Source organism: Giraffa tippelskirchi, chromosome 3, assembly GCF_054371585.1.
Source record: "Giraffa tippelskirchi isolate mGirTip1 chromosome 3, T2T-mGirTip1v1.2.pri, whole genome shotgun sequence".
Taxonomy (NCBI): domain Eukaryota; kingdom Metazoa; phylum Chordata; class Mammalia; order Artiodactyla; family Giraffidae; genus Giraffa; species Giraffa tippelskirchi.
Genome location: NC_137277.1, coordinates 25,924,066 through 25,943,823, shown reverse-complemented (window position 1 = coordinate 25,943,823; position 19,758 = coordinate 25,924,066). Strand labels below are relative to the sequence as shown.

At 53.1% G+C, this 19,758-nt stretch overlaps 1 protein-coding gene across 2 annotated transcripts in view; it reads right to left on the bottom strand.

The window, feature by feature from the left end:
* The window catches only part of ITGA3 (integrin subunit alpha 3), a 28,208-nt gene extending 8,677 nt beyond the window's left edge, over positions 1-19,531 (bottom strand). For both annotated transcript variants that reach the window (XM_081581259.1, XM_081581258.1), the window contains exons 1-16: positions 18,600-19,531; positions 11,163-11,290; positions 10,761-10,837; positions 8,705-8,954; positions 7,087-7,173; positions 6,295-6,502; positions 5,643-5,839; positions 3,643-3,731; positions 3,381-3,517; positions 3,131-3,217; positions 2,171-2,238; positions 1,961-2,097; positions 1,232-1,381; positions 1,051-1,148; positions 622-769; positions 294-362 (exon numbers count right to left, since the gene is read on the bottom strand). In XM_081581259.1, the coding sequence (XP_081437385.1) occupies positions 294-362; positions 622-769; positions 1,051-1,148; positions 1,232-1,381; positions 1,961-2,097; positions 2,171-2,238; positions 3,131-3,217; positions 3,381-3,517; positions 3,643-3,731; positions 5,643-5,839; positions 6,295-6,502; positions 7,087-7,173; positions 8,705-8,954; positions 10,761-10,837; positions 11,163-11,290; positions 18,600-18,805 (2,136 nt within the window). In that variant the 5' untranslated portion in view covers positions 18,806-19,531. The remainder of the gene's footprint in view (positions 1-293; positions 363-621; positions 770-1,050; positions 1,149-1,231; positions 1,382-1,960; positions 2,098-2,170; positions 2,239-3,130; positions 3,218-3,380; positions 3,518-3,642; positions 3,732-5,642; positions 5,840-6,294; positions 6,503-7,086; positions 7,174-8,704; positions 8,955-10,760; positions 10,838-11,162; positions 11,291-18,599) is intronic.
* Between the last annotated feature and the right edge of the window lie 227 nt (positions 19,532-19,758).

Genomic DNA, 19,758 nt, shown 5'->3' with positions numbered 1-19,758 from the left:
ATAAGGTTGTGAGAAATATATAAAAGAATTGGGCTCAGGGCCTGGCACATAGCAGGTACTCAGCAAAATCAGTTTCCTCACCTCCACCTGCTCTAGCTTTGTGCATAGCTCCCTAGTGGCTCCATTTTTCTGTCTCTGGGTCTCTCCCCACCCCCTACTGCATCCCTCCTCCCTAACTCTAGCTCTTTGATTCATGGAAGCCTGGGAAGCAGGCAGGCAGAGGGAGGATAAGGAATTCATCAGAGGAGAAGCCTTGGACCCACAGCCCTGGGAGAGTACAGTCGGGCACTCACCCTCTGGTTCCGTTTGAAGGGGTTCCCCAGCTCACAAACGATGGTCTCATTGGCTTGGCAGGCTCCAGGCTTAAGAAAGAAGACAAATCAGATCTAGGTGGTCAGACTAAGGCTTGTCCCACCCCTCTCCTGCGGCAGAGGGCCTGAAGCCCTCGAGGCTTGAGAACTGGGTTCCCCTAGCAGCAGAGACGCTGGAGGCACCTGAGGAAGCCCAGTCCAGAGGACTAGGGTGGGGGGGGACACGTGGCAAATGACAACACATGTATATGACATGTACAAAGGATGCATTGGGTCGTGGTTGGGCTCTGAGGAGGCAGAGGGCACTCACGGGCCGCACTGAGGATAGCAGCAGGGAGGAAGGCACTTCCAGGGTGAGGAGCGCCTCGTGGGCATCTTCCCCAGCACGCTTCCGGCTTGGGGTGTTGGTCACGTTGATGCTCAGGAGCAGTTTTCGGAGGTCTCTCCTGTACTGGAGCCTGAGAGGGGAGGAGCAGCCCCAGATTGAGCCCAAAGCCCCGCACCAATCTGTTAGGCTCCGCCCCTCAGAAGAAAGCCCCTTTTCTGGCCAGGGAAGCCCAATCTTATAGTTCTTGGCTAATTAAGGTCCCTCCTCTCCGACTTGCCTCTCTGTGAGACCCCTCCCCTAGGTCTCAACAGCTCTCTCCACTCTTTCCGACCAATAGGGCCCCGCCCCTCAATTCCTGATAGCCAATGAAGTCCGGCCCACCTTGGCCAACCAGCCCCGCCCAGAGCGCACCTGCTCAGCCGCTGCCCCAGCTCAGACACGAAGGCCGCCCGCATCTGTAAATTGCTGTCGCACCTGTTGTCCTGCCCGCATTCCTTCTGGAACTGCACCTGGGGGTTGGGAGGTATGAAGGGCCCACCGTCATAGCTCTCCAGGCCCTTGCCCTTCCGGCCCCGGCCCCGGCCCCACTCACCTCTGTGTGGTTCTCCAGAGCCTGCGCTTGGTTGAGGACCGGGTAGGCGTCCAGGGACCCAAGTCCCAGTTGGGGGCGATCAGGCAACCGCAAAGGTAAAGAGTAGTTCATGGAGATGGTGATGGGTCGGAGTTTGTCGCGGACGTTGTCCTGGGAAAGGAAGGTGAACTGAACCCAGCTCTGCACTGCCCTCCAAACCAAGTTGTATCCTCATACAAACCTAAACCCCTACGGAGGAGCTGAGCCTCTCTCCCTCAACCCTGAAAAACCCCTGTAAGGCTGAATCCCCTCTGGTCTGCTCACCAAATTGACCCGTTTCGGTAAGATGTGGCTCCCCTTCTCCAGAGATTCCTCTGGAGGAAGATTGAAACTCCCTTCATTCCTGGGGTCCCCAGGTTGAGTTTCGCCTTTTCACTCTTATGTCCCAGAGACAGCCTGAGCTTGTCCTCGCTTGTGGATGCCTTTTCCCCAGAGATGAGCTGAGGCAAGAACCTCACATACTTCTCTTTGGCTCCCATCCCTGCTCCAAAGGTCTCTGTTCTCTACCCTGGGCTGGGTGCTGTGTGCTTCAGCCTCCACTTACCTATGACCTTTCAGGCCAATCCACCACCTCTGTCTCTGGAGAGAACTCATTCCCTCACTCTTGACCTCGGGGACTCTCCTGGGTCCGTGGAGTTACCTCCTCCTGGGACCATGGAGTCAATGTACCGCCCCTCACCCCTCCCTCACCATCAGGAGCAGCTCCAGCGTCTGGCAGCGCATCTCAGGCATGGAGAAGAAGCCATGGAAGACAGCTGACTGGCTGCGTGCAAAGTGGAGTCGGGGTGGGCGGCGGTCCCGGTCAGCCTCCAGCGTGTAGGCCAGGGCTGTGGGTGCACATGGTGGTCAGCAAGTGACCAGGTGAGCGTGCCCCCCCTCGCCCTACAGCCCAGCACTCACTGATGTTCCGCCTGTAGTTGGGGTTCCCTGCGCTCTGGTTGTAAGCAAAGCACAGCTCCACCTGTACACTGTTGAGGGTGGGGGACATACAGGAGGGTCAGGTCACAGTGGAACCCAGATATCCAGGTCCCAGCTCTCACCCCCTTTACCAGGCAAAAGGAAACAGGGTCATCGGGGGAAAGGCAGGGACAAAACTGGGGAGTCCACAGAGCTGGGCTGGGGTGTCCCTGGTCTCTTCAAGTCATAGAAAACAGGGTTAGAGGGCACAAATGGGGAAGCTGAAGTCCTGAGACTAAAGGAGTTGCCCAAAGCCAGGTGTTGGCCCAGCCTAATCTTGGGCAGGATTCCCAGTCCAGATCTCTTTCCCCATCACCCGCTGCTTCCCTACTCCATCTCTCTCAGCTTTCTGATCCATTATCGTCATTCACTAATAGACCTTGGGGTCATCACCGTCATTATTGTAACCATCTTAGCAACTACGTTCTTTGAGCACTTAGGGTTTACAGAGCACCATGCTAAGGGCTTTTTGTACATTATCTCATTTGATTATCACAATGACCCTGTAAATTGGTTATTTTTTTAAATTAAAAATTTTTTTTACTGGAGTATAGTTGCTTTAGTGTTGTGTTAGTTTCTGTGAATTGGTTATTATTATCACCACTCCCTAAAGCCCATCCCTATCATTGCAGTGGGCAAAGCTGGAATCTGAACCAAGCAGACCAGAGCTCCAGCCACCATGCCCTACCTGCCCCCCGCTCCCCACCCCCCAGTTCACCCATTAGCAAGAAATTTTGCTCTTTAATGAGGTTGAGTGGGGAGGGCAATGATTTCCCAAGAATCAACCCTTGAATGGTGGGGTATCAGGAGTTGCCAGGGGAGGGTTTTGAAAGCCAGGGTCCCTCCTGGGCTTCCCAAACATCAGGAGGAATGAATGGGCAGACTGGGGCCTGAGGGTCTCACCAGGAGGTGGCCGTGCAGAATGCAGGGTCCAGTATGGATGGCCTGGCTACCAAGGTCTTATGGAGGATGTTGATGACAGGCCGGGCCCTGCATAGAAAAACCAGACATCAGTGCCTCAGGCCCGCCCCAGGCCAGGCCAGGGTCGGGGCTCAGGCTTGTATGGACCTGGTGCTGAAGGTGGACAGAGCTGAAGCTCCATGCAGACAGGGATGGAAGAGAGAGGCCCCCATCCACCGTCAGCCTGGCTCACCTCAGCAGCACGATGCGGTCTGACAGGCTCCCCACCAGCAGGTCTGGGTAGAAGTTCTCATCCACATCCATCTGCCCACTCAGGGAGTAGCCAAAGGTGTCCAAGCCAGGCAGTCCCAGCTGCTCTCCATGGATTACCTGGGGGCAGGGGGAGGCGGTGGGGACAGGCTCTGGGGAAGCTTCCAGAGAGCGGGGCCCACGGGGAATAGGCAGGAGTGCGTGAGGAAAAGGAAGAAGGTGTCTCTGTCCCTGGCCGTCTGTACCTGCTGGGGCTGTCTGAGGAGCCCCCTGGAGCTGCCATGGTAGATGTACACTTTGCCCGAGCCCTCGAATGGGGCTCCCACAGCAATGTCTGGGAAAGAGAGATAGTTCAGGGTCACCCCGGGTACTATGGGACCCACAGTTTTCCAGTCCTGTGCTCCAGGCCACAGAGCCCAGCATGGTATGACCTCCCTGTCAAGCAGTGCTCAGAGTATCAGGGAACAGAGTTCTGTGACTTAGGATTAAAACTGGGACCATTAGGCACCCAATTGCCTCCTTTTATATATGGGAAATTAGGCCCAGGAGAGGGAAGTGACTTACCAAAGTTACACAGCAAGTTAATGTCTCAGGCAGGTCTACACCCCAGATTTCTGACCATTGGCTATTTGTTTTCCCTTATTACTGTGCCTTCCTTCACCCCTGTCAACTGCCCCTCCAGACACCTGGTTCTTCTCATGACATTTACCAGCAGGGTCACAAAAGCTGGCGTTCCCCATTTGTGACTTTGCCAGATAGTTCTCAAATACTCATCTCATCCAGTCCTCACGAGAGTTCTGGCAGTAGGTAATACCGTCCCCACTTCACAGATGAGGAAATAGGCTCAGAAAACTCAAAGTCGGACAGCTAATGGGTAGAGAAGAGGGTGTTTATGTCTGTCTAACAGTAGGGGCTGGGATTTTCATTACAGCACTATAACTTTTCTTGTTAAATTCTAACCATTATTTCCACAAAATAACTCCAAAATGTTTTGTCTTCTTAAACTTTCTAGTTTGCTACTTCTGATCTGATAAGGCCTAGGTAATTAGAAAGTCAAGCTTGTAGGAAAAGTAGGCAAAGGAAGAATAAGTAGGTCTTGAGTGACAACTGGGCAACTCTTGGATCAGTAAGTGCTTGGGCTTCATTAACTGAACTTTCTAGCACCTATTTTGGCTCTTTAGAGGTTCTTCTGCCTTCCTTTTGGCTTTCAGATATATTCTGGGAAATTGAGGTTGTCAGAGAAATGACTTCCAGATAAGCCAGGTGCTCCCATGGCAACCATGCTAAACCCCTTGATTTATCCCTCTCTTTGATATGCAAGGTCTAATTGGTCTCCAAGTCCTGCAGAATCGTAATTGGCATCCCCTATATCTAGAACTTCTACTGTGTCCCTGTGCTTAACATCCACACCTGGTATACTATATATATATATATATATTTTTTTTTTAATATTCATTTATTTATTTGGCTGCATCAGGTCTTAGTTGCAGAATGCAGGTTCTCTAGTTGTGACATGTGGGCTTAGTTGCCCCTCAGCATGATCTTAGTTCTCCAACCAGGAGCAGAATCCATGTTCCCTGCATTGCAAGATGGATTCTTAACCACTGGACCACCAGGGAAATTCCACACCTGATATAGTAATACTATATTCTTTTTTAAATTTTTAATTGGAGGATAATTGCTTTATAATATTGCATTGGTTTCTACCATACATCAACATGAATCAGCCATAGGTAATACTATATTCTTGATCTTAATATCCCTAGTCTTGCTCCCCACCTCTGTCTACCCCACATCTCCCTCCAGAATCATCTTTCAGAGTACCAAGCTATCATGTCACACCTCTGCCCTCAAATCTTTTTGGACACCCCTCTACCATAACCCAAGCATAAAGCCCTAGTTTTGCTGCCTGGTTTTCAATGTGCCCACCCCACCCCCACACTACTGCTCCGGCCACATCTCTGATGTGAACACCTCATACCCACTATACATCAGCCAAATGTACCACACTCACATCTTGCCCCTTCTGTTCCCACCATTGTGTACACTCAGCTTGGCCTTTGATGCCCAGTGGTATGTCCACTGTTCCAGGAGGTCTACCGAGCACACCCCTGGGGACTCCCTCTGCACTGCTGTGAGCTCCCCAGACCTGGGCCCAAGTCTGTCTCCTTTTTGGGCCCTATCAAGCCTGGTATGCAGCTGGCTCTCAGTCAGTGGGTGCTGGGGCGGGAGTGCTGGCTCATACCCTGGAATCCGTCTTGGTTGATGTCACCAATGCTTGCCACGGAGAAGCCGAAGGCGGAGCGACTGGGGCCGTGAAGAAGGAGGGAGGGGTGATCGGGGAAGGAGGTGCCTGCCTGGTTCATGAAGATATAAATTGCACCCCCTACTTCCTCTTTCCGCTCAAAGTAATAGGGGGCACCCACCAGGAGGTCCTGCCACCTGCAAAGGAGAGAAGGAGGGGGAGATGGAACACACAGCATAACTGTTATTTAGCAGACACAGCTGTGCCAGGCAGGGCACACAACTCTATAAGTGATGCCTCTGGCCATAGGTTGTGGGAAGGACATGAAAGTGTCAATGTGATCGATCTAATAGAAAACACAGGTTGTGGAGAAGCCATGTACACGCAGATCACACCCAAACAGCTCATATCCACTAGGGCCATACTAATGACAGGCACAGACAGTGAGATGCAGGCATCATGAAATTGACATGCAAACACCCCAAATCCCATAAAGTCTGATTGCAAATTAACATGCAAAACTGATTTGTAAATCCCTGCAAACATGCAAAAAAATGCACAGTTGCAAACCTCCATTTCTCTGCCCTCACTTGTGCAAGCCCACCCCCTCATCATTCTCCTTGGCCCCAGAGAAATGTCCCTGGATTCTCACCCATCATTGTTCAGGTCTGCCAGGGCAATGGCGCTGCCAAAATAGGCTCCCACCTGCGTGCCCTCCAGCACCTGCCTCCTCCGCAAGTCTCCACCTGCTTCCTGGCTCAGCAAAAAGACAGCGCCCACATGTTGGTGCCGCGGGGCACCTGTCACAATGGTGATGTTTGTGGGGTGCAGGATGGCACTGCCCACCTGCATCGTGTAGCCTGGGATGGGGGGAAGGTGGTCAATTGAGACTCCAGTAAGGTTGGTCCCCTTGTACTCTGGTCATCTCCCAGTATCCCCCATTATCTTCTATTCCTCTATCCTAAGTTGGGCAGTTGGAAAAGACCCTGATGCTGGGAAGGATTGGGGGCAGGAGGAGAAGGGGACAACAGAGGATGAGATGGCTGGATGGCATCACCGACTCGATGGACATGAGTTTGAGTAAACTCCGGGAGTTGGTAATGGACAGGGAGGCCTGGCATGCTGCGATTCATGGGGTCACAAAGAGTTGGACACGACTGAGCGACTGAACTGAACTGAAGTTGGGCAAGAAAGTGGACCTTGGATGCCCAGCCCCAAGTCCTGACTGCACCCTGACCATGAACTCCATGAGGGTTGTGACTCTGCCTCTAGGGGCAGTGTACAGCTGGTGCTCAGTAAGTGTGTGCTAGCTGAACTGAATGTTACTGGTCTCAGTGCAGCCCGGCCTCTCTACTCCACAGACACTGAAGGGGAGAGGGCCAGTGTGCCAGGGACTGAGCCCCCTTTCTCCTCCCCACCAAAGGGCTACTACAACTGGACTCACCAATATAGAGGTTTCCTTGGTCCTCTGGGTCCTTGTAACTATATTCAGACAAATCCCAGTCCTTCCGCTGAATCATGTAGCTGTTTCCTTCACAAAGATTTGAGGAGGGGGGTATAAGTCACCACTCCTTTCCTCTATTATGTCCAGCCCCACCTCCAGATAAGGATAATAATAACCCCTTTTATCTGTGAGTACTTTGCCATTCGAAAATCACTTACTCTTTAACATTTCTGAGCTAGCATGATGACCCCCACTTTGCAGATGAGAAAAGTGAGGCTCAGGGATGGAGAGCTAGGGAAGGAGGCTCAGGGATGTCCAGTCATGGCTGGAATCCAGTCATCTGGGTACCGGCATACTATCAATAGATGACATTTCCCCCACCCTGGACAATGAAGCCAGACTCACACCATTATCTCCTCCTAATCCTGTCCCCAGACTCAGGCTACCTACTTTCCCCTGTCCCCCAGGCTGCTGCTGAAGAGTACCTTGGCCCTGCCAAGGAGTGGGAGGTAAGACTAGCAGAGTGAGCAGAGGCTTCAGCCTCAGGTGAGCCCAGAGCTGTGACTATGCCCTGGGCAACCTGTTGGTCAAGAGGACAAAATAAATAAATCATTGGGATGTAACATTCCACATGAGAAATATAGTCAATAATAATGTAATCACTTTGAAGGGTGACAGATGGTTTCTTGGCTTATGGGGTGATCATTTTACAATGCACTTAAATGCTGATCGCTATGTTATACACCTGAAACTAACATAATATTGTACATCAACTATACTGCAATTAAAGAAAAAAAAAAGAACAAGATTCTGGGCTCCCTCTGCTTGTTGATTCTGCAATAGTAGGTGCAGTAAGGGAAAAAAGGTCACTGTTGCTATAGCCTGTGGTGGAGAGAGGCAGGTAGAGGGTGTGTGAGCCGTCAGATGCCTGAAAGGCGGTATGTGGTGTGGCAGAATCAAGCATGAGTTTTGATACAAGAAAATACTCTGCAGCCCTCTCAAAAGATTGCCTTGTATGTACTGACATGAAAACATGTCCACAATTTATTGATACATAAAGAGGAAGTAGCATAACATTACATTTGAAATGATTTTCTGTGTGGGTATGTGTGTTCCTTAAGATACCTATATATTCTAAAACAGGTCTGGAAGAACCCACAAGACACTAAGCAGTATACACTGGGAAATGGGACAAGGGAGATGTGGGAGAAGAAGGGTGCTCTTCCTGTTTATTTTACTGTACCATTTAGTAGTTGTACCAGGAATGTGTTTTACTTTTTAATACGTTTTTAAATGGTTAACCTGGCATCAGATGGACCTACATTCCAATACACATTACAGGACTTATTATTGGCCTTGGGCAATTTATTTTACTTCTCCAAGGCTCAGTTTTCTGTAAAATGGGTATAATAACACTTGCATTTTAAGATTAATTAAGATAATAGGTATACCTCTGGTACCTAGTAAGCGCTTTAAAATAGCAGAGGTCAAGGTGGTTGGTGATGTTGGCAAGGGCATGCTCTCCTCTGCCCTCTTGTGTGGAAGCTCTGGCAGGCTGCCTCAGGGCCTAACAGGGGTAGAGATCTCTGCTCCTCTTCCCTTCCCCCACGGTCCCCACCTTTCCAGTTGTAGGCACCAGGAGCGCCAAAGTACACGGTGTTCTGGGTGAAGCCGCCGCTGGTGCCCAGCTGGCACATGCCCGTCTCCAGGTAGTCGGTGTTGCTGTTGCACATCTCATTGTGGTAGGTCTGCCAGTCATCTCTGGCATCCAGCTTCAGGTCATTGCCCCTCACATAGCACTTGCCCACCATGCGCCGCTGGTCCTCTGACCCCGACCACAGCACCTGGGTGTAGCGGTGGGCACAGACCTGGGGACGACCCCACCGACATACACAGCTAAGCCCGCAGCAGGGACTCAGGAACGGAGTCTCCATAGCCCCGTGCACCTCTGGTTTTGCAGGAGAGGAGTGGAAAGAGGTCTCCTGGCTTTTCTCTCTTCCCACAGAAATGCCTGGACCCGCATTGCCTTTCCAGAATTCCAAAACCTGCTCTGAAGGTTAGGAACACTTTTTGGAAGACCAGAAGGTACTGGATTTGAGGGTGGCTTAGAGATCTCAGCAAAATAAAAAGGGAAAAGGATGAGGGGGTGTGGGGCTCATGTTCTTGGGTCTAAAAGGAGCTAGATACAGAGCAGGTTAGGAAGTTGCTTCTCTGTTGTTCCCTGATGATCCTGCCCTCTTAATAAATGGATCAATATTAGAATAACAACAACTACCACAGCAGCAGCAGCTAATACTTACTGAATGCTTACTTACTTAGTAAGTAAATGCCAGACACAAGTCTGAGCTTTTCGCATATTAATTCTCTTAAGCCTCCTACCAGCTCTATGGGCTAGGGATAATTACTTTCTGTTTTAGATAAGGACACCTAGGCACAGAGTAATAAGAAACCTCACATCTAGAGAGAGGCAAGGGACAGTCAAACCAAGGCTGTCGGGCTCCAGGGTCAAGCTCTCAAGCACCAGGCTGTGCTGCCTCTCTCGAAGCTTCTCCCGGCACATGAGAGATGCTCCATAAAGTTTATTGGGCAAATCAATAAGAATAGGGTATTTGTAAAAAAATAAAATTTGTAAAAAAAATAACCAGGGGCCAGAGGAAACCCAGAACCAGGCCTAGCTCTTGTTTGCTTGTCTTTCGTGTCCCTTTTCACCTGTGAGCCAAACTTATGCTTATGCTGGCCCGAGTCTGTCCCGAGTCACTGGGAAGTTTCTAGTGTTGACACGCAGGACGTGCTCACTAAAAACAAACTGAATGAATGGATGGGCAAGTAGAAGACTGTGGAAGGACCCAAGATCTAGACTCCATCTAGTTCTAGGTGGAGCTCTGGACCCACCATCCTTAATCAGAGACTAGAAAGGGTGTTTCAGTGAGCTGGTCAAACCCGGGGCTTACGACAGTGTTCAAAGGTGATAGAAATCACAACAGTGATGACTATGGGGATGACAAGTGCCTGAAAAGGAGTGCACTGTCCGGAGTGATGTAAGTATGCTATTTCTTTAATGGGTGTTGATTACTTGGGTTTATAATTTGCCAAAACTCAACTGAAACTTAAAATCTGTACGTTCACTGTGTGTAAATGTTACATGAATTTAAAAATGAAAAATAGATTGTCTATCTGGGACTCAAAAATTGAGATCCCAGGGGCCAGCACTGATGAATGCAGGCTGGAGGTGACAAGTGACAGCAGGGAGTGGCCCCCAACCCAAGCCGGATGAGCTGGGGCAGAAGGGCTGTGCTTCTTCCGTCAGCTGGCCTCCCCAGAAGGAGTGCGTCCAGGCCACATTGCCTGAGGCTCTCTCTGCCCTTTCCATCTGTAGTCCCCTCAGCTGGTTCCCACAAAGGGTGAGCACTGCCCCCACCCTGGGGTGGGGGGAATGGGTGATTCAGAAAGGATCCAGGCTGGCCCTTGGGAGAGCGCCAGACACCCTCCCCATTCCCCTGCCACAAGTGCAGGATGAAGGGACACATATGCCCATGGAGACATACAGCTGCAGAACTGGACATTTGCAAGCTCATGCACCAAGGTCCCTTCTCCTGCTCTCTGCTTCCCTCTGAAGCTCCTGGGAGATGAAAGGAGACGTCTGGAGGGGGATCTGATGGTGAGCCCCTACTTACCAGGACTCTGCCTGCAGGGCCCTGGCTGGCCACAGTCACGCCGAGCCACATGTCCTCGATGATGTGGTTAGGGTTACCTGTAGGCATGAGAGGGCTCATGAACCAGGGCACCTCATCCCATCCTCTAGGCATCCAGAGCCTCCAGAGGGCAGGAGTTGGTCCCTCCCAGATCTCCCACTCCAGCAGGGCCACCCTCCCTCCCTGCCTTCCCCAGCCCATCACAGTCTGAGCTCCACAAATCCCATCTGGTCCCACTCTCCTCTAGGGCTCCCTCTTCCCAGCTGGACAAGAAAGCACTTGAAATTGCCCAGCTGAGCCTTCTGTCTCTTCTAGTCATTCTCTCTGTGCTACCTCCTCCACCAGGCTCCTGACCCAGCACCAGTTCCTAAGCCCTCTTCTCACTTTTCTCCTTGATGTCCATCCGCTCACAGTCATTCTTGTGGGCGGTGAGTGGGCACAGGTACACAGCACCAGTCCGGTTGGTATAGCCATCAGGCACAGCGAGGTCCCGGGGGGCACCAGCCAGGAGCCTGGGGGCAAGAAGGTAGTAGACTCAGGCTCAAACTCGCCAAAGCCTGCTTCAAACAACTCACTGCTTGATGTGCATGTACCGAGCATCTGCTCTGTGCCAGGCTCTGAGGGTAGGAGATGAATGGCTCCCCGCCCCTCCCTCGAGGAGTGCCCAGGGTGGGGAAGGCAGGCAAGGAGACAGACACCTGTGGTCAGTGCCTCATGAGAGGAAAGCAGGGTGCAAACCAGCCCTGACTCTGCATGGGGGGCAACCAGGGAGGCCCAAAGAAGAGTACCTTGCCTGAGTCTGAGGATGTGGCCCAGGGCTCACCAGGTGAAGAAGGGGAGGAGGGACACTGCAGACTGAGGTCTGGCATGTGCAAGAGCCAGGAATCGTGAGCAAGAGGGTGACTGAGGGATCTGAAAGGCCCTCGGTACAGCTGGAGGCCAGAAACATGGGGAGGAACAAGAGGGCAGGGTGAGAAGGGAAGCTGTGGAGGGATTTTAAGCAAGGCAGAAACATGGCAAGATCTGGGTTTTGGAAGGACTGTTTTGGTATCTGACTAACATAAGCAGATCTGGTTTGGCGAAAGAACACTTGGCTTCTGAGATGAAGGTAGATGGGAAGAGAAGAAAGTGGCGTTGTCCTGGCACAAGATTCAAACTTCCAGAGATCCAAGGAAAAGATGTGTGACGTGGTGGGGAGGGGTGGGTAGTTGGAGGCCTGGGTCCTACCTCTTTAAGCCATTGGAGGACTTCGATCTTGGGGTGGTCTGAAGAATGTGGGCAGGAAAGGACAACTGACCCCAAACCACAGCTGAGTGAGCTGAGTCAGCAGGGTCTTTAAGTGACCCTGGAGTGTCTTCTCGCTCCCTTTCTACCACGTTGAGACAGATTTACGAAGTATGGGGGTGATGGCAGGAGAGCTGGGTGCCTGACACTTTGAGCAGAATGGTGAGCACGAGAGTATGGATGAATGAGGACTGTCAGTCACCTTGTCCCCAGTCTGCCTGGAGCCCATCTTTAGGGACGCCACCTGCAAGTCCTTACAAGAGTTCTTAGGGCTCTAGCAGCCCACCCCATACCAGACAGGTGACTAGAGGAGAGGGAGGCAAGTGATCAGCCTTGAAATATTCTCTTAAAAGGTAGTTCTTGGACCACTAGAATAAAAAATCCCTGCGATATTTGTTCAACAGGCAAATTCCTCAGACCACCACAGACAGCCTGAGTTAAATCTGAGGGTAGAGCCCTGGAACCTGCATATTTGATATACACCCCAAATATTCACATCGTGGTTTGAGAACCCAGTTCTACCACCCCTTGCTCTCCCAGCATCATCTGTCTGCAGCCTTTGGATGTTCTGCCAAGACCACCTCTTCAATCCTGCTGGACCGCGCCTCCTGGGTGGTAGACATCTCCCAGGTACTCCTCCATCTGCCCTGGCAATGCTGGTTCCTGAGGCTCCCAGCTCAGAACTGGGGCACCAGGACTCCTGTCAGAGCCTAGATATGCAAAACAACAGCCCTGCCCACAGCTCCTGTCTGGGACCTGAGAGTGAGGGCTGCAGGGATTGGGCAGGGCCAGGCCTGGGCATGCCAGGACCTGGGTGCCTCCACCCACTGGGTGTCAGGAATGCGCTGCCTGGGGGTGCCATGAAGGGACCGCTGCCTGCACCTCACACCTCAGCTCAGACCTCACCCTGGAGAACAGTTCCTGAGGGCAGGGGTGCAGCTTCTCTAAGCAGAGCAGGGCAGGCAACTCCAACAGAAGGGCTGGCAGAGGACCAGCATGGCAGCCAGGCCCTGTTAGTCATCCTCGGTCTGGGTTGAGGTGGGTACTTAGTGAGCCCATGGCCTCACCACCTGTAGACATCTGCCCCCAGTGTGCCTGACAGGTGAGAGCGGGGAGCCGCTGCCCATGGAAAAGGAATACTTCAGCCTTGGAGCTGAGGGGTCTGGTTCTAGGTGTGTTCTGCCTCAAAGGACAATTGCCTTTCCCCCTCTGAGCTGTGAGTGCCTCATCTGTAAAATGGGACAGCAGCTGCCCCACCACCCTCCAGGATTGTTGGGGGAACAGTGGATTCATTCTTTAGAATGGCCTTCTGACTATGAAGCCAAGACCCATGTGAGCACTGTGGTTCTGCTTTCTTGTGGCACCAGGATGGCCCCAGCACACCCCTAGGCCTTGCTCTGGGGACCCGGGAATTTCTGCCCTGCCAGGTGAGGGGATCTAAAGCAGAGCGCACTGAGCAGACTAGTTCAGGTGTTTGGATGGGGCAGAGGGTGACGCGGAAGTAACATTTCTGGGGCTGAAGGATACCAGTCCATCAGTCAGGTCGGTGGGCTACTGGCAGCTAGTCATTCAAGGGTGGGAGCTCAGATTTGGCTGGAGGTAGCAGCTGGGGGTTGGCTACAATGACCTTGAAGGGGTGGATCCAGGCCTCAGTGGGCGAGGGGTCCCTGGAGAACCCAGATTGCATTCCAGGGCGAGCAGTGCAAGGGAAGTGTTGCTATGCCTGCTGCTTTCCAGGCCCAAGTTTAAGTGCTGGAATGGCTGAAGAGAGGTGGCCACACCCTCCCAGCTGCCTCATCTTAGAGACAGTGGCCTGAGGGACCCCCTCCTCTTAGCCTCCTGTGCTACAGAGAAGGCAGAGCTGGGCATGAAGAGCAATCGGATTGACATAAAACCCCTTACTACCTATATCCTTTCTGCTCTCACCCTGCACCAGCCTGTGCCCACTGAGGGGCAGTAGGGCAAGACCCTAACCCCAGCCCTGCATCCCAGGCCCCTCCCTCCCCAGAGATTCCACAAGGTGCTCCCCCCACCTCCCTGGAGTATTTTTAGCTCCTACTTGGCCTGCTTAGAGGCCCTTTAAGGCCCTCTGGCTCCCAGCCCAGGATCCAATGGATCCACAGCCAGAGGACTGGGAATAGAGCGGGGAAGGAGGGTGTGCAGAGGGCCGGGTCCAGCTTCCTCCAGCTACAGTCAGGTGTGGGAAAATCCAGAGGGTGGGAAAGATCTTTTTGTTGCTGTTGTAAATGAATGTAAGTTACTAAGCAAATGAGCACACTGCTCCTGCTGTTGGATCTGGTCCAGATCAGATCAGATCAGAAGCTGATCCCTCCCAGACCACCACTGAGGTCACCCTCCCAGCAGCAGTCAGAAGCGGGATGCAAGGCAGGATACTTTGTTCAGCTCTTGTAGCAAGGGAGAAAGGAAATTGGACGGTCTCTCTCCTAGAGTCAGGCTGGGCTGGGTGGGAGCCGGCCCCCCTCCAGGTGGTAGGGAGATGAGTAAAATGACCTCTCAAGGGCTTTCAAACAGCTGCCTCTTCAGCCTACCTTTTGGCTCTAGCCAGACAGCCCCTCCTGGCCTTTGCAGAAGCCCCCTGAGCTCCAAGTCAAGAGAAGCCCTTTCTCACTTCTGCCACTCCCCCCACCCCCATCACTCTTCATGGGGCAGATCAAAGCTAATGCAACAGCCAAGTAGAAAGCAACAGAATCAGAGGAGGCTGGGGAACAGGGCCCAGGGGTGTCAGGGCACCAGTCGGTTCACCCCAGAAAAGTCTCCCTGGAGCATACTGGGGCGGGATGATGTTCAGAGAAACAGCCCATAAGATTCAACTTCCCAGACTCAGGCAGGCACTGGGGTGGCCCCAGGGGAAAGACTTCAGTTAACACTGAGGGGACAGCGAGTCCAACACTCAGGCCATGGGCCCCCGTGCCTTACTCCTTTGGCCAGAAAGCCAGTTAGGGAGGGTCCTACTCCAGCTCTGAGTGCTTGGGTGGGGTGGGGGGCAGTGGGGTAGGGGGCAGCTCTCTGATGCCTGAATCCCAGTTCTGTGCCAACCCTCTGCCTGAATTAGCCATGTCCCCAGAGGCTGCTCCTACGTTAGCTGAAACTGCAGCCCCTTCGTCCTCCCCAACTGCCCCCAGTCCCCTTTCCCCTCTGGTGACTCAGCCTAGAATCCCAGCACCAAGCTGGGGAAATGAGAGAATGAGAGAGGACAGGAGGAAGAGGCCTTGCTCAAGCCTCCAATAATAAAGAACAAGACTGTTTTTTTTCGTTTCTTCTCCCTTTCTCTGGTTCCTTAGTATTTTTTTCCCACATCTGATCCCTTAGGGCATTTTTCGTGTCATCTGACCTCAATCCCCCTTGCTGTAACCGCCATCCTTTTCCTTCTTTGTTTAGTTTTGACCAAGCCCTTTTCACTTCATTTTCTACAAGATCAGGCTGCCCCTACCTCCCATCCAGTTTTAAGCGCCTTGGCCTGGCCTGGTCATTGGAGAAAGCCAGAGAAAAAGAACACTACGCATCCAGGCCTTCTGCTTGCAGCCACAGCTGCTCTGCCCATTTCCTCTGGCACGAGCCTTGCAGGCTGCCAGGTGCCTGCCCTACCCAGGGAAACATATTTTAGGAGAACAAGTAAGCCTGGTTCCTGCCTACCTCAGTATGACCTCATCTTCCAGGAGCTGTGGCCACCCCCGCCCCAGGCTTCCCAAACACCCTCATTTCCAGGCAAAGGCCCCAGAGGTATCTCCCATAGTCCACAAGGTCAGGTGAGACCAGGACACCTGGATTCCCAGGAGAGAATGACAGAATAGGTACCGGGGGAAAGAAGGGGAGGTCGTGACCATCTCCCAGAGGAATAGTCTCTCGGCTTCCCCAGGGGTCCTCACGTATCTCACTAAGAAGCCCAAAGCACCCTGGTCCTCTCCCCTTCCCTGCCCTGCTCCTGATCACCAGGAAACTGGGGATTCCAGAGACTGGGAAATTGGGGCCGGGGTTAGAGTAAGCCTCTGATATTGTGGGCATGGAACCTCAGTCTAGAGATGAAGGCAATGGGGAACAAAGGTACACCTTCATTTTTAATCATTACTACAATAAGGCCTTCTTTGAGAATATAATGAAAACTATGCTTTTCCCTCCTCCTGGCTCCAGAACAATGCACAGACACGCATGACTTTGCATACACTTTCCAGGGTCCCTGTATCTCCTGAAAATCTGCAGGGAACTCCAGGCTCAGACTTTGTTCAGGATCATGAACCTTCCCCCTTTTCCAAAGGGACTTTGAAGCTAACAGAATGTAAGATTGCCACTTGACTTGCTGGTTCCCCTGAGCTGTGTACTCAGGCAGCTGTTTACATCTGGCTACACAGCTGGCTGCAGCTAAGCCCAGCTGGCCCAGCTGGTTCTCCCTAAGGGTCATGGGGCAGAATTCAGCAAGATAAGGAAATGAACCAAGATGTAGAATCACCCCTGGAAAGACTGAAGATACCCAAGTGAGTCACCTAGAACACTCTCTAGAACTACTTGTCACTCTGAGATTCATCAGTTTTAGAAACTTCTGGGCTCCCGAAAGGCCTAATGCCGTCTCTAGTTTTCCAGGAAGAAAAGTAGGACTCCTCCACTAAGTCACCTTGAGTGAGGCCCTCGGTTAGCACAAGAGCCCTCAGCTGATGCAGTGTTTAACCCAAATCATCTCCTTAAAACCTCACTATTACCCCCATGAAGAAAGTGCCCTAATATGTGAGGAAATTAAGAGTCAGGTATTAGTGACAGATTCCAGATGGGAAACTGGTAATGGGATTGGGAGGCTCTTCTTTCTCCACAATGCCAAGTTGCCTTTTATAGACCAACAGAGGCAGGAAGGCATATATAGATCCAGGCTGAACCCCTTTCTCGGGAAAACGGGCCCAGAAAAGGGAAATATCCTGCTTAAGGTCACATAGAAAAAAATAAGAATAAAAAAAGGCCGGGGGGTGGGGTGGGGAGTATTGCATATTATAGAATCTACTATTTCCTCCAGCTTTCCATTACCTACCCTTGCTTTTCTGATGTTCTCTTTACACTACATTGCCTTATATCCTGTTGATTCAGCATTGAAAATCTGAAAATCTTTTTCTGGGTTGGGGCAGAAAGAGCACTAATATAGAAACTTAAGCTGATGGTCACTTCGGGTCTCCAAAAGATGAAGGATTGGCTAAGGCCAGACCGCAGCTGCTGGGGTGGGGCTGGGAAGGGTGTGGTGGCCCTAACCTCTGCATAAGCCAGACGGAATTGAGGCCAAGTAGGCAGGTAGACTGGGCAGGGGCTGGGCCAGCAGGGCAGGGGCCAAGGCTGAGGCAGAGTCTGGACTTTGGACATTCCAACTTCCTCAAGTTTCTGCACGTTCCAGCCAGAATTGGGAAAGTTTCAACACACCCTTTATCTGACCCATGTCCTCTTGCTTGGCAGAGTTTGATATCTCAGTAGGTCAAACAGAAGAGCCCAAAGAAGGCCTGTCTGTGCTGTCCTAACAGCCTTCCCTCCTGGACAGCCTCACCTTCCCCAGCTGCCCGTTTCCTCTACCTGCCAACCTCAGCACACTGAGCCTACACAGAGAAACTTCTCAAACTTGGACATGCCCCTCTGGGCATGATATAGGGTGGGGGGACAACGTAAGCAGCTGGATGTGTCTCCTTCCCCTCTCTCTTCTCTGTCTAGCTCTTTCCCCTCCTCCTTGCAGCTGTTGGGGAAGGAGAACAGAAGAGAAAAACACTATTTCCCTCCTGAAACCAAAACAAACACACTCAGGGTTGAAGATTCAACATGAATCCGTGGAATGCGAGGAGATGAGGAGACGGAGACGTCTAGTGGGAGGGCATCACTGCTGCGGGTGGGGGTGGGGTGCAGGAAACCAAGGGGGAGTTGGGACAGCTCCTCCTCTCACTGCTACTTCTGCATCCTCAAGGGGTCTGAAGGAGCGCCTGGACAGCTCCAACCACCCAGACTCGCCAGTCACCTCTCTCTTCAACCACCAAGCACTTGAGAAGGCCCTCCAGTCTGGTTCTGCGCAGGGTGTGGCTGGCGGGGCCACACACCAAGTGTGAGGTGGGGGCGGGCTTAAATGCATATGCCCCTAGGTTCTTCCCGGGAAAGGGGAAAGGCGTTTATCTTGCAGTTTTCCCGTTTCCAGCCCTGGAGAGAAAAGGCATTCGGTACACTAAGTTCCCGGTTCATTGAATGGGAGGGGTCTCAGGAAACGGGGACTCCACTTCTATTCTCAACAGAGGTTTAAAAGGCTGAGGGGCTGAGTCTAGACAGGTCCTGGCCAGGTCAGCACTTGCAAATGATTATTGCCGCCATCCCACATCCAATCCCTCTATTTCCCGCCAACCTTCAGCAGCAGGAGAGCTACCTAGGTCCCCGCCCTCTCAATCCTCGCTCCCAAAAGCCGATGGCCTGCGAGCCTGGAAGCCACCGGGCCCTAGAGCTCGGACTCGGCTCGAAATCCGCATCCTGTGCGCACTCTCTCCTTCCCACCCCACTCCGGCCAGTTTCACTTACAGGTAGCGCTGCTGTCGCTCTGTCTGCCGATGGAGGGCGACCGAGTAACCGAAGAGGCTGCCCGGGTTCCCGGCCTCCTTCACCACCAGGAATCGGGTGTCCAGGTTGAAGGCGGAGGCGGCGCGGTTACTTGCGGCCACCATCAAGACGAGCGCGCCGAGCAGCGGGCGTAGGACGCCGGCGGCGCGGCTGGGGCCGGGGACCATGGCTGCTGGCGGGAACCTGGCTCCTGGCGAGAGCGCGTGAGGGCGTGGAGCTGGGAGTGAGGACCTGTTCACCTGCTCCCCCGCGCCACCGAAGAACGCTCCCGCCGGCCGCGTAGTTAAGCTCCGCAGCACTGATCAGTTTCTGGCCCCCAGACTTGGTCGATTCTACATCCGCTCACGGTCTGAACGCTCAGATTTCTCTCATAGGTCCGCGGGTCTATTCTCCCGCCGGCACTGTCCCGGGTCACCGCCCACCTGCCCTGGGCACCCTGCCCCCGAGCTCGCGCCGGCCGCGCCCACTTGGCCGCACAGTCGCCTCCGATCTGGGTTCGGCGGCGGATCTGAGCAGGCAGACCGGTCCACCGCAACGGAGACTGGAAGGAGGGGTGTCCCCCCGCGCGCGCCCCGCCTCCCCACGCCCAGCCCCGCACCTCCCCACCTTGCGCGCCCAGCCAGGGCTAAGCTTTCCTTCCGGGGAAAAAGAAAAGGTCCCGGCTCGGCCACCGCCTCTTAAAGGGGCAGCACCGCCCCTCCCTCATCCTTCCTGAACCGGCTCCGCCCTCTCCCCCAAACACCTGTCGGGAGACCCCAGAAGCTTGGATTTCCCCTCCCCTCCGCTTGCTTCTCCAGAGAAGCGGCGCTTCTCGAGCAAGACTGATTGGACGGGCGGGGCCGGGGGTGGGATTTGTCCCGCTGCTTTGCTGCGGCCGCTGGAAAGGCCGTTCCGGGCGCGGCCACCTCTGTGGGTCCCGCTGGAGAGTCCCGGCATTGGCGCATCTGGGAACCAATATCCGCAAGCCACCGGCTGGAAGGCTCTACTCTCCTCCGCCGCGCTGTGAGTCCCTGAGAGAAGGTTAGCGATCTCTGAGCGTTCTTCCTGGTACCCAGCCCCTTCGCCTTCCTTGTCAAGATTTTTTTCTTTTACCCACTTGTTCCCACCCACTTTGACCCGG